At 39.8% G+C, this 12,074-nt stretch overlaps 1 protein-coding gene across 1 annotated transcript in view; it reads left to right on the forward strand.

Moving 5' to 3' along the window:
- The window catches only part of CLPTM1L (CLPTM1 like), a 94,720-nt gene extending 87,177 nt beyond the window's left edge, over positions 1-7,543 (forward strand). Inside the window, exon 18 of the mRNA XM_040353383.1 lies at positions 6,286-7,543. Within this exon, the coding sequence (XP_040209317.1) occupies positions 6,286-6,370 (85 nt within the window). The 3' untranslated portion in view covers positions 6,371-7,543. The remainder of the gene's footprint in view (positions 1-6,285) is intronic.
- Positions 7,544-12,074: the final 4,531 nt, after the last annotated feature.

Consider the following 12,074-nt stretch of genomic DNA (forward strand, 5'->3'; position numbering starts at 1 on the left):
GGATCTATGGACTCTTCCTTGTCGCCCAAACCTGCTTTCGCTATTCCATCCTGCCTCGCAAACGCTAAATTTAGCGGTTTGGCTATTAAGCCCACATTCTAAAAGAATCCTGGGGTTTCAGGGTCAGTAGTAACTACCCTGATTAATGCAGGAAAACCAGCCTCTAGAACCATATACTATAGGGCCTATTCCTGGTGGAAACCAAGGATGGCATCCTCGGAAGTATATCATAGGTAGAGTTCTTGCCTTCCTACATTTTAGGAATGGAAATTAAGCTAGCCTTGAGTTCTATCAAGGGTCGGATCTCGGCCTTGTCAGTGTTTTTTTTTCCCAAAGGCAGCTTGCTTCTCACTCTTTGATCCGGGCCTGTATACAAGGGGTAACATGTATAATCTGCCAGTTGGGTCACCCTTGTGCCCGTGGGATTTTGATCTAGTTTTGTCAGCTTTACAAAGACAACCCTTGGAAACGATGCACCTTATTCCTGTGTTCTTTCTGACAAGAAAATTGGTGTTCTTGATTGCGGCAACCTCCACAAGAGAGTTTTCAGAGTTTGGCAGCTTTCTTTTGTAAAGAGCCGTCCTTAATTATTCATAACAATAAGTTGGTGTTGAGTCCTCACCCATCCTTTTTTGCCTAAGGTATCTAATTTTATCTGAATTAAGATGTTTCTCTACCTTTTTTTTTTTTTTCCAGAACCCTGTTCTGCGGAAGGAAGGTTATTACATTCTCTCCTTGTAGTGGGAGCAGTTAAGGTTTATCAGAAGGGTTCAGATACAGAAAACTGGCACAGGAAAGGACAGGTAGCGTTGGAATCAACTATTTCAAATGAATTTGTCAGGTTGTTATTCATGCTTATGGTTGAAAAGAAGGGTTCAACTTTTTCAAGTTAGAGTGCACTCTACCAGGGCAGTAAGTGCTTCATAGGCAGTGCATCCCCAAGTTTTTCTGACTCAGATTTGCAAGGCCGCAACTTGGTCGACGGTGCATACATTCACTAGATTCTATCAGGTGGACGTAAGATGGCAAAAGGATACTGCCTTTGGGCGCAGTGTACTGCAGGCAGCAGTATAGGTCCTTGAGTCTGATGGTGGCCTGCTTTTATTTGTGTCTCCCTCCCCTCCAGAAGGCATTGCTTTGGGACATTTCACATAGTAATTACTATGGCTGCTCTGTGACCCGTGATATACGATAAAGAAAATAGGATTTTTATAACAGCTTACCTGTAAAATCCTTTTCTTGGAGTACATCACGTGACACAGAGGTCCCTCCCCTCTTGTTGGGATACTTATTGCTTGGCTACAAAAATTTTAGGTACTCCCAGGATAGGAAGGGGTTATATAGGTAGGGGCTTCCTGTTTTCCTGCACCAGTGTCCATCACCTGAAGGTGGCCTATAACCCACATAGTAATTACTATGGCTGCTCTGTGTCCCGTGATGTACTTCAAGAAAAGGATTTTACAGGTAAGCCAATATAAAAATCCTATTTTTTTTTTTCTCTCCTCCAGCGTTTTGGAGCTTAAAACTACAAAACGCTTAGGTGTGAATGGGGCCTAAAAGCTTAATCTATCTGACCATGTTTCATGTTGCACCCATATTTGGGTCACAGTGATAAAATGTGGCTGTATATGATGCATGGGGCACTCAATACAAGGAGAATCTTCCCACCATGAGCTGGGCTGTGTTCAGTGGGCATTCTTGAAGGACAGGCTGGCACAGTGGGCTACAGGCATTGGGTTGGCATGAGGTTCTGATTGTCTGGGCTTTAGCAGTGCCAGCATTGATAAAACACTGGAATGGGATGTGAGGGAGAATGAGAGTGGCTGGACCTACAGTATCTACCAGGAGCAGACAGTTCCGATTGTAACCTGAATGTTTGTTAAACGAATTCTAGCGTAATATATGCATTTTCATTTTTTGCATGATCGATTTCGAACAAATCATCTTCTGTTTTTTTAATGTCCGGACTGCCTTATTAATAAAATTAGGGTCACAGAGGCTGCATATGATGGGCACAGAGGCTTCATTTTATGGCAGTGTCATTAATGTTTTTTTATTTTTTCCAGAATTTTTCAGTTTTGTATGTGCCCCCCCAAAACATTTGAGCACCTGCTGCCACTGGCTCTCAATAGAGCAGAAGTGAGGCGACATCGTTTCCTTTTGTAGTTTAGTGATACTTTCTCCAACTCCTTAACTGAAGGTCTAAACCGAGGGTGGATGGATGGTCTGCAGCCTGGGCATTGCACACACAATGTACTCACTGTGGTTGCAATGTTTTGTCGGTTCTAATGCAAATAAATAAAAATGCACATTATTCTTATTAACCACTTGACCACTGGGCACGTAAACCCCCTTAATAACCAGACCAATTTTCAGCTTTCGGTGCTCTCACAATTTGAATGACAATTACTCAGTCATATAACACTGTACCCAAATGAAATTTTCGTCCTTTTTTTTCACACAAATAGAGCTTTCTTTTGGTGGTATTTAATCACCGTTGGGTTTTTTATTTTTTGCGCTATAAGAGAAAAAAGACTTAATTTTTCTTTGTTTCTGTTATAAAATTTGGCAAATTTAGTATTTTTTCTTCATTCTTTTGCATAAATGTGAAAGATGAAGTTACGTCGAGTAAATAGATACCCAACACGTCACCCTTCAAAATTGCAAACGCTCGTGGAATGGCGCCAAACTTCGCTACTTAAAAATCCCCATAGACGACGTTGCAGGGTATTGTGGGGTATTGTGGGGTATTGCGGGGTATTGCGGGGCATTGCGGGGTATTGCGGGGCATTGCAGAGTATTGCGGGGCATTGCAGAGTATTGCGGGGCATTGCAGAGTATTGCGGGGCATTGCAGAGTATTGCGGGGCATTGCAGAGTATTGCGGGGCATTGCAGAGTATGGGGGTAATATTGCAGAGTATTGCACAGGGAGGGATGGATGGATGGCTGGCTGGATCTGTGACTGAATGTGTCACAGATCCAGCCCGCAGCAGCAGCAGCAGCTGCTGCTGCTTCCGCTCTCTCCCCTCTCCTCTCTCACACTGTACAGAGAGGAGAGGGAGGAACCGGCGTCATCACATGACGCCGGTTTGTTTACTAGTGATCGCTCCGTCATTGGACGGAGCGATCACGTGGTAAACCCGGAGGACCCGGCGATCACGGAGACTCCAGTGTGCGCGCCCCACAGGGCGCGCGGGAGCGCGATTCTAGGAGGACGTACATTGACGCCCTCCTAGAGTTAAGCAACCGCCTTGTAGACGTATTTGGCGGTTGCTAACTGGTTAACCACTTCAGCCCCGGAAGATTTTACCCCCTTCCTGACCAGAGCACTTTTTTCAATTTGGCACTGCATTGCTTTAACTGACAATTGCGCGGTCATGCAATGCTGTACCCAAACAAAATTAGCGTCCTTTTTTTTCCACAAATGGAGCTTACTATTGGTGTTATTTGATCTCACCTGTGGTTTTATTTTTTTGCGCTATAAACAAAAGAACAGCGACTTTTTTGTGAAAAAAAACAATATTAACTTTTTGCTATAATAAATATCCCCCAATTTTTTTTAAGGTTAGTTTAGGCCAATATACATTCTTCTACATATTTTTGGTTAAACGGACAGATCGGACACTTTTGACACTTTTATGGGACCATTGACAATTATAATGCGATCAGTGCTATAAAAATGCACTGATTACTGTGTAAATGTCACTGTCAGGGAAGGAGTTAACACTGGGGGGCGATTAAGGGGTTAACTGTGTTTTCTGTGTGGGGATGGAAGTGACTAGGAGAGGAGACATATAGTTTTTCCTACTTCATAGGAACAAGCAATATGTTTGCTCTTCCCTGACAGCACATGGATTTGTGTGTTTACACACACAAATCCCTGTGCTGGCCACGCGCAACGGGTTACCTGCTGTGCAGTGGGCACGCGTGCCCTCTGGTGGCAAAAAAAGAGGATGTACCTGTACAGGATTTCACCCAGGGGAGCAATTCTGCCGCAGTTTATGTACGTGAGATGGTTGGGAATCGGTTAACCACTTCAGCCACGGACCATTTTGCTGGTTAATGACCGGGCCACTTTTTGCGATTCAGCACTGCTCCCTTTAACTGACAATTGCTGGGTCGTGTGACGTGGCTCCCAAACAAAATTGGCGTCCTTTTTTTCTACAAATAGAGCTTACTTTTGTTGGTATTTGATCACCTCTGCGGTTTTTATTTTTTGCGCTATAAACAAAAAATAGAGCGACAATTTTGAAAAAAAATAATATTTTTTACTTTTTGCTGTAATAAATATCCCCCAAAAATATATAAAAACATATTTTTTTTCCTCATTTTAGGCCGATACGTATTCTTCTACATATATTTCGTAAAAAAATCATAATAAGCGTTTATTGATTGGTTTGCGCAAAAATTATAGCGTCTACAAAATAGGGGATAGTTTTATGGCATTTTTATTAATATTTTTTTTTACTAGTAATGGCGGCGATCATCGATTTTTATCGGTACTGCCACCTTATGGCGGACACTTCGGACTCTTGACTAATTTTTGGGACCATTGGCATTTTTATAGCGATCAGTGCTATAAAAATGCATTGATTACTGTAAAAATGCCACTGGCAGGGAAGGGGTTAACACTAGGGGGCGAGGAAGGGGTTAATTATGTTCCCTAGGTGTGTTCTAACTGAAGGGGGGGGTGGGACTGACTAGGGGAAATGACAAATCACTGTTCATACATTGTATGAACAGACAAACAGTCATTTCTCCCCCTGACAGGACCGGGAGCTGTGTGTTGACACACACAGCTCCCGGTTCTCGCTCTGTAACGAGCGATCGTGGGTGCCCGGCGGTGATCGGGCACAATTACTGATTAGATAACATAGAGGATAGTTCAGGGGCAGCTGGAAAAAAAAGCCCAACTGCTCTTAAACGTCCTTTTTACCAGCAGCAGTGTACATGAAGCTTAAACTTTTTTCTGACACTTGGTGTGTGTGTGTGGTGCAATATTTTATGTCGCACTATTTGCTCAGTGGTCGTTCAGGCGCATTTTTCTGGGGAAAAAACACGATTTAATGAATTAATAATAATAAAAAAAAAAAAACAGTAAAGTTAACCCAATATTTTTTGCCTAATGTGAAAGTTGTTACGCTGCGAGAATCGTGATCTTTTTATTCTAAGCAAAAAAAAAATAGATTTTGTCCAGAATCATGCAGCTCTAAAACACACACACACACACACACACACACACACTCTTTCCAATTGTGTGTCCAAAATGTCTTGGTTTGCTAACGCCTTAAAGTGTTACTAAACCTGCCAACAGTAAAATCATTCTGTATATGCAGCATAGCATGCTTGCTATACTCGCTGTGTAACTTAAAGGGTTTTATCCTGTATGTACAGATCCTCCCCCTCCTGCGTGTCTATCTGGGGAAGGCCAGCTAACACTAGCATGGTAGGCGACCTGCACATGCTCGGTTGTGTCTTTTATGCTGGAGAGAACATTTACTTGTTTTCAGAGCTAGCGAGGTCACATGATGTTGACATCGCATGTGGGTGTGTATACAGGCTGTAGTGGAAATTTACTCCTACCTTAACTCTCAGCACTGGAGAAACTGTGCAGTTTATCATGTAACCGTGGTATACAGATCATCTAAAAGGTATATAGTGGCAGTATTTTCATGTAAAAATATGATTTATAAGCTGTGGGGGGGGGGGGGGGTGAACTATTTTCATATTACTGGGTTTAGTAACACTTTTAAGAGTTGCCTTTGCTGGAACTAAGGGGCCAAGTCCCTGAAAAACATCCCCCCCCCCCCCCCCCAAATTATTTGGACCAGTGCACAAACACTGCACTTCTGGAAGAATGGTCAAACATTCCCATAGACACACCTAACCCTTGTGGACAACCTCTCAGAGTGGGCCAACTCAATATTGACCGAGATGCCATTAAAGTTCTATATATAATTTATATTTTTTGCAAAATGTGTACATAGCCTTTTGAAGCATTTTTTTTTTTCTTTTTAACTGTGATTTGACCAGTAAGAAAACTACACTGTTACATATAACTATCTATATTGTTTGTGTTCTGTTCTTGTTTAAACATTCCTGGCTATCCATCATATGTACAGCATTCCGCGTAGCATAGAGCAGGATACAAACCAATCTTATTCATATTCCAAGAGTGCAGCTGTTTTTCAGTGCTTTTTATATTGATTTTGAAATGTACCATATCTGAATATTTGTTTTTTTTTCTCTAGTTCAATTTTACAATTATTTTTTTTTCTCACCAGGCTTTATCCTGTGGATAAGACTAGAGTGAATGAATACGGTGAATCATATGAAGACAAACCAAAACGAAAGCCTCATATAAACTAGATGTCATTCATATGGTCTCTGTGATATTTCTTATTTGAATCCTACAGTGTGAAAATAAGGAACCAGGAAAATGAACAATGAGTATTTTTAATGCTACAGTGAACTATTCCAAACTATGTACAACAGTCTACCTTGCCAAAATCCTGAAATGTGTTCTCCTTTTGCTTGGTCTTATCTCCAGCATCAGTTATTGTATACAATGCAGATAATACCACAATAATGTAAATGTATGTGGTTTTTTTTTTTTTTTAAATAGAGAACAAATTTTCGATGACTTATATTGGCAAGAACTGCTGTTTATGCAGATACTATATTGCATTCCTTAAAATGCAAACTTTGATTTGCAGAAGCTGTGACTGAAATAAGGTAGCAAGATAAACCTCCACCATCCTTATATCTGACTTTATAGTCGACCATTTATTATGGACATAAACAAATGAAATGACTGGTGATATAAGAACTTGAAGTAATGACATGCTTGATATAGGTACTTTGCATCAATCTAAAAAATAAGCTTTTATTTATTTTTTATTTTTTTGGAACCCCAAGCATGTTTTGTCTGGCATGGCACACATTTGGTCCTTTTTATACAGAATGCACTTCCTTCTAATTAAATAATGCCCATATTGTCATTACCATGATCACATTGCAAAGAAAGCATTTTTATTTATTTATCTGTACATACAAAGCCTAAATGGTTTACCAGTAAACTACAAGATGAGACAATGTTTTGAATTCTATATGTTACATTTATATTGGTAACTTTAGGTTCCACTACAAAGGCGAATCTTTCCCATCTAATGTAAATTATAGGGAAAAGCAACTTTACAAATTGGTTACTAAATAACAGAATGCTAAATGCACTTTGCAAAAACAAATACTTTCCCTAATTCTGTGATCTAAATTATATTTTTCTGCAATAACCAAATGAATTCCTATGTGTGTACACACACACACACACACACACACACGCACGCTTAAATGTGGTGTTCTGTAAAGTCTAAAAATACAATTTGGACAGATATGGTTTTACCCAAACTGAGCTTAAACTGGGAAAAAAATATGTTCCTATCTTGTAAATAATACATGTACATCTTCTTCTTTTTTTTATTTTTAATAAAATGCTGTTGTTTGCTATTAAAAGGCTTATGACACAAACAACCTAAAGCCTCATGAATCTGTTTGTATTGTGTTTGTCCAATTTTTAAAGTGTTACTAAACCCAAAAACCCTGCATTCACTATATTTGGTCTCCCACAGTACACAGAACATGGAGATGCAATTATTGTAGTAAATATAAACTGCTAAATACCTTTTCTCATCAGCAGTATATAACAGTCTTGTGACTTCTATCAGTCCAACCGAGCACTGGTTAAAGCTTGTAAGCTATAAATGTCATTCGTGCAAAGTGGTGAAAAACTGACTAAATAAAAATGAAAAACTTTGCATGTGGGTAATATCAGATGCCCTATTACCCACTGGTAGGATGCTGCATCATTAAAGGTAATGTGCCCTGGTGCTAAAGTGAAAGTAGTAAACTGCCGGGCTTCCTAGTTATATATATGTGAAATAAAGTACTATGCTCTTGCTAATGCATGAATAAATCTGTGCATAAATTCATAAACCATATAAAAACCTCATCAGTGTCGAAGAATGTCAATCAAAATAATCCATCGGTGTACAATCAAAAAAAGGAAACTAATCAGTTAATATACAGTTGTGTTCAAAATTATTCAACCCTCCAATGCTGTAAAGGGTTTTAGGGAATTTAGTGTACATTTGTAATTATATTCAGAATGAAATCCTTCTTAAAGAACCATATGCAACTAAAATGACATCAATTGGTTTTGTAATACAGTAGTAAATGTTTATGTTGTGAATTCTTCATTTACACAATTATTCAACCCCTTAAAGACTACAACTCTGAAGAACAGAGGTTCATTGACGTGTTTTCAATCAGGTATTGAAAACACCTGTGGATGTCAGGGAGCAGCAATAAAGCCTAATAAGCACCAATTAAGCAGCTTTAAAATGACTGTGATACTCAGCTCCTTCTAGACATTTACTGGTGTGGTTACAAACATGGGGAAGTCAAGAGAATGGTCCAGGAAGACAAGAGAAGAGGTGATTACTCTTCACAGGAAGGGCAATGGCTATAAGAAGATTGCAAAGATGTTAAACATACCAAGAGACACCATAGGAAGCATCATTCGCAAATTCAAGGCAAAGGGCACTGTTGAAACGCTACCTGGTCGTGGCAGAAAGAAGATGCTGACTTCGACTGCTGTGCGCTACCTGAAGCGTAGAGTGGAGAACAGTCCCTGTGTGACTGCTGAGGAACTGAGAAAAGATTTGTCAGATGTGGGTACTGAAGTTTCTGCTCAGACAATACGGCGCACACTGCGTAATGAAGGCCTCCATGCCAGAACTCCCAGGCGCACCCCCTTGCTGTCTCCAAAGAATAAGAAGAGTCGACTGCAGTATGTCTAAAGTCATGTGGACAAACCACAGAAGTTTTGGGATTGTGTTCTGTGGACTGATGAAACAAAATTAGAACTGTTTGGGCCCATGGATCAACGCTATGTTTGGAGGAGGAAGAACAAGGCCTATGATGAAAAGAACACCTTGCCTACTGTGAAGCATGGCGGGGGGTCAATCATGCTTTGGGGCTGTTTTGCTTCTGCAGGTACAGGGAAGCTTCAGCGTGTGCAAGGTACCATGAATTCTCTTCAGTACCAGGAGATATTGGATGACAATGTGATGCAGTCCGTCACAAACCTGAGGCTTGGGAGACGTTGGACCTTTCAACAGGACAATGATCCCAAGCATACCTCCAAGTCCACTAGACAATGGTTGCAGATTAAAGGCTGGAACATTTTGGAGTGGCCATCGCAGTCACCAGACTTGAATCCGATTGAGAACCTCTGGTGGGACTTAAAGAAAGCAGTTGCAGTGCGCAAGCCTAAGAATGTGACTGAACTGGAGGCTTTTGCCCATGACGAATGGGCGAAGATACCCGTAGATCGCTGCAAGACACTTGTGTCAAGCTGTGATTCACGTTTAAAAGCTGTTATAACTGTAAAAGGATGTTGTACTAAGTACTAAGATTGAATGTCACTTGGGGGTTGAATAAAACTGATAATGATGTGAGCACAGAAAAGACATTTGTGGTTATTTCATTATAAATGTTGTTATATTTGTCTGACCTACACGTGCCTCTTTAATTGTAAGCAGGATGACTGAATGATCAAAATCAATGTCAAACTGGCCAAAACAATCAATTTCAGTGGGGGTTGAATAATTTTGAATACAACTGTATACACTTTTTTATTCATGCAATAGTAAGAGCATAGCACTTCAGCACTTTATTCCACATATACAAGTAGGAAGCGTGACTGTTTACTAATTTCACTGGTTAAAGCTTGTAGGAGAAGTTCTCATTCTCCTCTGACTGTCCTATGAGGCTGCATGACTCCTGACCATTTGTCTGGCCACTGCTGATTGGCCCTGTGCTGATCACATGCACTCTCCCAAGAAAAATAAATAAATCCTATCAATACACACCAACCTATTATCTCTTAGAAGCGCTTGGAAACAGGCTGTAAATGTCATAGATATATATTATCTCAGTTTTAAGCTACAGTTTTTAATTACCAGACTTCAGCAGAGTCACAGATTGACAAGCAAACAAATGTATTATCCCATAGCAAAAACATGACAACAGTCTAAAAAGATTGTTTAAAAAGCTAAATCGTAACCAGGTCCACCAAAACAGATGTAATGGCAACTAGTGTCTGATTCAGCCTACTTGCCCCCAAGTTTAGATGTCAGGGACAAGTAGGCTGAATCGGATACTGGTTGTTTATTACATCTGTTTTGGTGGACCTGGTTACTGTTCAGCATTTTTAGCAATCTTTTTAGACTGTTCTCATGTTTTTTTCTATGGGATTCATAGGTATAATAAAATTGTTTGCTTGTCAGTCTGTGACTCTGCTGAAGTCTGGTAATTGAAGAATGTAGCCTAAAACTGAGATATATAGCCATGACATTTACAGCCGGTTTCTAAGCACTTCTAGGAGATAATAGGTTGTTGTATTCTATGTGTCATTCCTCCCCAGGGGTTTTCTCCAGCTGCTATGAACAGTGCCGTTATTAATCTTCCTCTTAATTAATTTTCTCCATTTGGCGTCTGATCATCTTGCGGCTTTTCTACCAATACACACTAAACTGAGCATGTGCAGCTTGTGCCCAATGCTCTGTTCTATCAGCAGATGGATTGGGGACTGTGGAAGAAGGGGTGGATTAGAGAAGACTGGATTAAACACCCTTTTTACGTAAGCGGAGGATTAACCCCTGTGGTTGCAAAGTGAGCATAAAGAGCATGGTTTACTGCATATACAGACTGATTTATTGTTGTGGATTTAGGAACACTTTAACATTTTGATAAGGGTAGGTTATTTATAACTGCAATCTTTTTACTACACTATCCAAAATTAGTAAAATCCAAAAGATAAGGCTGTGTTTGAGTGGTGAACACGCAGGTTTATTTTGATGATTTACTGAGGCAAAAGCTTGTCGAAAAAATCAAAATAAATCTTATCCTTAGATTATACATACTTTGCTGGATACCCGGGCTCATTTTATATGTGTGCAATTGCAACTACTGGAATATATTTCCAGTTCAGAGGGTGGTGATAAATGGGGAGTACTCGGAATGGTGGGAAGTGGGGTCCCCCAGGGTTCTATGCTGGGACCAATCCTGTTTAATTTGTTCATAAATGACCTGGAGGATGGGGTAAACAGTTCAATCTCTGTATTTGCGAACGATACTAAGCTAAGCAGGGCAATAACTCCTGTAGAAAATTTTTAAATAATGCATTTGGGTGGCAAAAATATGAATGCAATCTACTCACTTGGGGGGCGAACCTCTGGGGGGAATCTAGGATGGAAAAGGACCTGGGGGTCCTAGTAGATAGAAGCAGCTTGGCATTGCATATCATTGCTGATCTTAACAAAGCAAACAGAATATTGGCATGCATTAACTCCAGAGATAAAACAATAATTCTTCTGCTCTACAAGACTGGTCCGGCGAACATGAGCTGCCTGCAACGATCACCGCAAATCAGTGGAATCTCATGCAAAAGATGATCAACATCTTGGCTCCCTTTGAAGAGTTCACAACATGTGAGTTGTTCAGATTCTTTTGCCTCGTATGTAATTCCTGCAGTCACTGTGCTACAGAGAATATTATCGAAAGAAGTGGATGAGGACCACGGTGTTAAAACAATGAAGAACACATAGCTTGATGCTTTGCAGAAACTCTTCTCTGACATGGAGCAAAATCCACTTTACTGCATCACTACCTTATTCGATCCAAGGTAATAAATTATAATTATTTATTGCTGGCTGCTGATTTGCTTTGTTTTTATTTGAATTTATTATTATTATTTTTTTATATGAAAGTGATATATATTTATTTACAGTGTAAATATCACTTGCATTAAAAAAAACAAAATCAATAATAACAAATGACAAACGCAAGTATCCATGCAATCAAACGATTCATAGGCTTTAATGTGTATTTTTTTGTATTTTTCTATGTATTATATAAAAAATTATTTTATTTAAGACTTTATTCTTTCTCATCATTACCACCTACACCGTAATTTATCCCCTTTCTCCCCATTTTGAATAATACTTGGGAT

Source organism: Rana temporaria, chromosome 5 (assembly GCF_905171775.1).
Source record: "Rana temporaria chromosome 5, aRanTem1.1, whole genome shotgun sequence".
NCBI lineage: Eukaryota > Metazoa > Chordata > Amphibia > Anura > Ranidae > Rana > Rana temporaria.